The 5000-nt window shown below is 41.6% G+C and overlaps 2 protein-coding genes across 4 annotated transcripts in view; both read right to left on the reverse strand.

Moving 5' to 3' along the window:
- kiaa1109 (KIAA1109 ortholog) overlaps positions 1 to 4574 on the reverse strand; it is a 53783-nt gene extending 49209 nt beyond the window's left edge. The window contains 8 exon segments of the mRNA XM_048228339.1: positions 1 to 39; positions 213 to 294; positions 426 to 600; positions 873 to 937; positions 1087 to 1165; positions 1417 to 1533; positions 1689 to 1800; positions 4435 to 4574. The exon segment at positions 1 to 39 is cut by the window's left edge and continues 155 nt beyond it. Coding sequence (XP_048084296.1) covers positions 1 to 39; positions 213 to 294; positions 426 to 600; positions 873 to 937; positions 1087 to 1165; positions 1417 to 1533; positions 1689 to 1788 — 657 coding nt within the window. The 5' untranslated portion in view covers positions 1789 to 1800; positions 4435 to 4574.
- Positions 4575 to 4850: 276 nt separating this feature from the next.
- The window catches only part of c9orf72 (C9orf72-SMCR8 complex subunit), a 6947-nt gene continuing 6797 nt past the window's right edge, over positions 4851 to 5000 (reverse strand). For all 3 annotated transcript variants that reach the window (XM_048227728.1, XM_048227727.1, XM_048227726.1), the window contains exon 10: positions 4851 to 5000. This exon is cut by the window's right edge and continues 1039 nt beyond it. The gene's annotated coding sequence lies outside the window, so the exon portion shown is untranslated.

The following is a 5000-nucleotide window of genomic DNA, read 5'->3' on the forward strand; positions in this document are numbered from 1 at the left end:
GGTCTGTGGCAGGTGGTGGTTCCCAAACGCAACGCGTCCCTAAGAAAGGGAGAGGGCAAGAGAGGGAGCGAGGGGGCAAGAGAGGGAGCGAGGGGGCAAGAGAGAGCATTCTTATGGTGAGATGTAGTGTACAGGCTTCAGTGAAACACTGGCCTTACGCTGTGTATTACAAGCATGCATTCCAGTCCATATGCTTTTAAGGCGGAACTTACTGTGCTGATGTTGAATTTGACCACGGGGATGAGAGACCTCCAGGATGATGAAGGGTCCTGTGCTTCAGCTTGGATGTTGACACTGATAAGCCAAAAACAGAGGTCAAGATAAGAACAAAGACATCACGTGACCATCTCAATATCTCTTTTAGAGGGCAGTAGGCAGTACAGCTACAGGTCATGTATGGAAAGGACATGCTCCTGCTGTCTGACCTGTCCAGAGGCTTGTCCAGCTCCTCTCTGCCCTTCTCCTCATCTCTGTTGGGGGGGATGAGAGTGGGCTCCAGGCCAAAGGTCTTCTGTAGCCGAGCATACAGGTCCGTTCGGTTGTACACGTGGAACTCAAAACCATTCACCGTCACGTACAGACGCGTCTCCGCCTTAGGGTCTGCAAACCAAAACAAACAACATGGCCACCAATTAAGAGGGTAGGATGGGATCGTGAGCTCACTGAAACACGACCAACAAGGTGACTGAAAACCTGAAACGTGATCCCGAGTTCAGTGGTTGACCTAAATATGTCTACAAGATGCAGCAACCGGCAATGGATATTTCCTCAACAACCTGTTGCCTCCAGATCACTTGTTCCTACCCTGACATGTGGTTGCATGTGTGTGTTAGAGGAGGAATGTGGGAGGAAAAAAACCTATGGAATCTCACCATGTTGTTTTTGCTTGGGGTTGTACATTTTCCACCAGCGGAATATGAGGAAGCCATCTTGTATTCTAACACAAAATGGAATAGATCAAACATATTCATAAAGCTATTTCAGCATTATCAGCTAGGCAAAATAGAACACACTGTGTTCCATGTTGCAAGAGTAAACACAGAGTGCGCGTGTCATGCCAGTATGGAATGCAGTAGGTGTAGTTACCTAATAGACATGTCTTCATCAATGTAGTAAACATCTCTGAACATGACCTTCCCCGACAGCACGGAAAAAGAAAATGAGCCTGTAAAAAAAAAGAAAGAAAAGACACTCACATAAGCAGCTCTTAAAGAACCATGAATGTTAGCAGGAAACTGAAATACTGGATACCAACAGGCAGTAACATGTTACATCTAAACATGCATATCTGCATGCCCACTAGATTTATGACTCCTTACATGAATGCATACCATCACTCCACGATCATCATAAGTACTTTAGGCATCTACATTACACATTATATACATGTACACTACACTTGAGAGTTCACAGTACCGATGTGGATATATCCCTTCTTGTACAGCTTGTTAATGATGAGTGTGAGGATGAGGCCAATGTTGCGGGAGTTGTAGTAGGTCAGGTAGATGATCCATCCGCAGGACAAGATGGTAGCTGCAGAATAAACACACACACACACACACACACACACACACACACACACACACACACACACACAACACAGTTAGAGACACACTCTTGTCCATGTCAAATATTGCCCCTCCATCAAAAACAGTCTGTGCCACATCCTTCACTCTTCACACACTTACCCACTAACAGCCAGACTGAATTGGAGTCCCGCTGGTTGAGGTAGTCCTCCAAGTCATCCAGCCCATAGGGCAAGGTGTTGTTGGGTTTGCTCGATTCCATCTCCACTCCAATCTTAGAATTGAGTGAACATAGAGAGGGACATATGGTGCATACACAGACAAAAACTATTTAAGCACCTGATCCACCAGATTAACACACACAGTCAAGTTATACCAAAGCAATGACACCAGTTATATATTCACCATCCAGCAGGACTTAACCACGGCCCAGAAAGCTACATTTCTAAATGAAGCCAGCCATCTCTGGTGTTTTGGGACAAACAAATGTGTACACCTTGGACAGCATTTTAGAAAATATGTTTCTGCTTCCTAGCTTAAACAATGTTCATTCACATATAAAGTTCACACTTAAACACCAAACAGCAACCTCACAAAGCATCATAATGTGGTGTACTGTAAGCACCAGAGTGCTTTTCACATCTGTTAGCCTATATTGTGTGATCCTAATTAAAGATGCCGTTCACGTCACAAAAACTCACAGACTTCGACCAAAACGGTAAATAATTCTATATGATTTATATTATATTCTAATTATATATATTTTTAAAAATCACACACAACGTATTGGCTCCAGCCAAGAAAAATAGATGGCCACTGATCAAAAACATGGCTTCAAATGGATGCAGATACTGATGCACAGTGCAGACTGAAAACAAAGCCCATGTTCACTCGCAGAGCCCACACACAGCAGATACACTGAAATCTTTTGAAGCCCTACACACAACAGTGCCCACACAGACAATACTTACAAACACTGCCCTGTATGCTGCCCTGTATGTCCATGTATGAAATATTAAACAGTGTCAGCTGCCCAGTCTCTGTCAGTCACAGAGTGGCCAAAATCTTCTTTTTTTCCACACATACCAAAATCATTTGAATGTGTATGTGTTTGAGAATACCCATGTGTTTTTTTGATTGAGAGGGAGATTGTGTGTGTTTGAGAATACACAATGTGTTTTTGTGATGGAGAGAGAGATTGTGTGTGTGTGTGTGTGTGTGTGTGTGTGTGTGTGTGTGTGTGTGTGTGTGTGTGTGTGTGTGTGTGTGTGAGAGAGTGAAAGAGAGGGACTCAGTAATAATCTTTGCTTTAGTGATAATCTGCATCTCAGTGTGTACAGTCATGTGAAAAGGTGATCCTCTTAACAGCAAGACGAGGAGAATAAGGGCTGTTAGTGTGTGTGATTTTGCTGCACTGGGTATGTTACGTTGTGTGGCAGTGGCAAAGATATTTCTGAGGTTTAATCTACCAGCTAACCTAGATGCTGATAGTGTGAGTAACACTTAAAGCTACTTTTAGTTTTGTTTTCTTTACTGCGCATTGGACATGGCATTTAATTATTGTTGTTTGAGGCATGAGCCTAAACACATCTCAGACTCCAAACTATGCTACACAATGTGTCCCTATATTGTACATAATAATTCTAAGAACGAAAATTGCAGATCAGTGTGCTAAAATGAATATGGATTTGTCTTATAGTAGCCATTACTTGAATTAGGCTTCCTCAAAGACACCTTGGCCTTTCTTAATAATTTCACATTCACACTCCATTCAAAAGGAAACAGTCAACCTCTGTTTAAAAGAATCAGCTGTCAAATGTTCTGATAAATCTGCAATGAGACAAACTTTCCATAACAGAATCCATAAAAACAAATCAGACTACACTTGTCTCTTGTGCATCTCACTGGCCAGGCTGTTACAGGTTTCCAAAATCTACTCCAGGGAAATACCTGAGACATAGGTAGGCTACTTCAAAGATCAGGATCACAATCAAAACCATCAATGAGTATTAAATCAAAACATCTACAGCCATGCCAAAACGTTGGTTGTGCTCCACATAACTCGTGATTTTCAGTAGAGAGATCACAGCACATAGGACAAAGGCATTAAAAACAAATACTGTGTATACTACAGTGTAACGTATTACGTTATAACGTGGATAATATAATCGTCAGTGGAGGTGATTTTCATAACAGTCTCAACTGGCGGGTGAATGTGTGTGACGGTGCCAGCTTAGTTGAGGGCTTAGCAAATCAGCAAATGGACAACAACAAATCACATAAATCATAACGTTACACTTCAGAAAAGTTGCTGACAATAAAATCAGTAATGTGAAACGAGAGGGAATGCGTTCTTGACAACACCGGATTGAAAAAACAATGCTACCATTGAGACTACCATTCAATTTCGTGATGGCTTAAAACCATGTTCTATGTGCGACGTATGACGTTACCCTCTGCAGGGAGGTCCATTAAAATGGTCAGAGGTCTGAGACAACATGAAATCAGTAGGCCTACTTTACCTGGAATCAGCTAACTTAATGGTTAACGAATTCAGTTGTGTACCAGACAATCAATGCAGCCATACTTGGTACTTTCACCAGTTTGCAAAGCAAGTTAGCTAACATTAGCTCTAAACTCAAAAGCTAATGCAATGTTGAAGGCACTAGCCTACAGCATGATACATATTTAAAATACGTGTCAAGTTAATGAGCGTTCTGAATAGCTACCGGGAACTGAAAAGACACTGAACAATAAGCATCCTTGGACAGCGATTTGTGTTGTCAATTCAGCTGGTGTGCTATGCACTGACGTTAGCCAGCTAGCTTCCACAGGCCGCACCCCAATGACTTCTGACACTTCCACAGGCAAATTCAACACGTTAAATTAAAAGAAGCATAGCACTGACCTCAGGCCACTAAGTGGGGAAGAACGTGTCTATCTGATATCCATAACCTCGAGTTAGGTAGGTTTCGTATCCCCTCACACAGCGTCACATTCATATCTCATGTCCAACACAGCGACGGCTCTCTTTTCCGGATTATTTACATGTAGAATATCTGCGCTTCCTGCTGCGCGAATCACGTGCACAAACACACCAATAGGATGTGTGTGCTGAGAATACCATCAAAATAAACCGCAAATGACACAACGGTCAGCCAATAAAATACTCGTTCTCCTATTAATGTTGTAACAAAACTGTCATCATGAAGATAAGCAATTTCTTGAGTTTCACATTTGAGCGTTGAAGATCTTTTGGGTTGCAATGCTAACTCGCTGAGAATGTCGCAAAGCATGCTGTTCAGTAAGCAAATTACATCCACGTATTATTTTCATTTTTATTTCATTACACATTAAATAAAATCGGACGTGCATAAACAATATCAATTTTTAGAATCACACATTCTGTCGTGTATCAATAATGTTAAGTTAATAGACATTGTGATTTTTTTGGTTTGTAGTTAATCATGTTAA

The sequence above is a fragment of the Alosa alosa genome, chromosome 19, assembly GCF_017589495.1.
Source record: "Alosa alosa isolate M-15738 ecotype Scorff River chromosome 19, AALO_Geno_1.1, whole genome shotgun sequence".
NCBI classification, from domain to species: Eukaryota; Metazoa; Chordata; class Actinopteri; order Clupeiformes; family Clupeidae; genus Alosa; species Alosa alosa.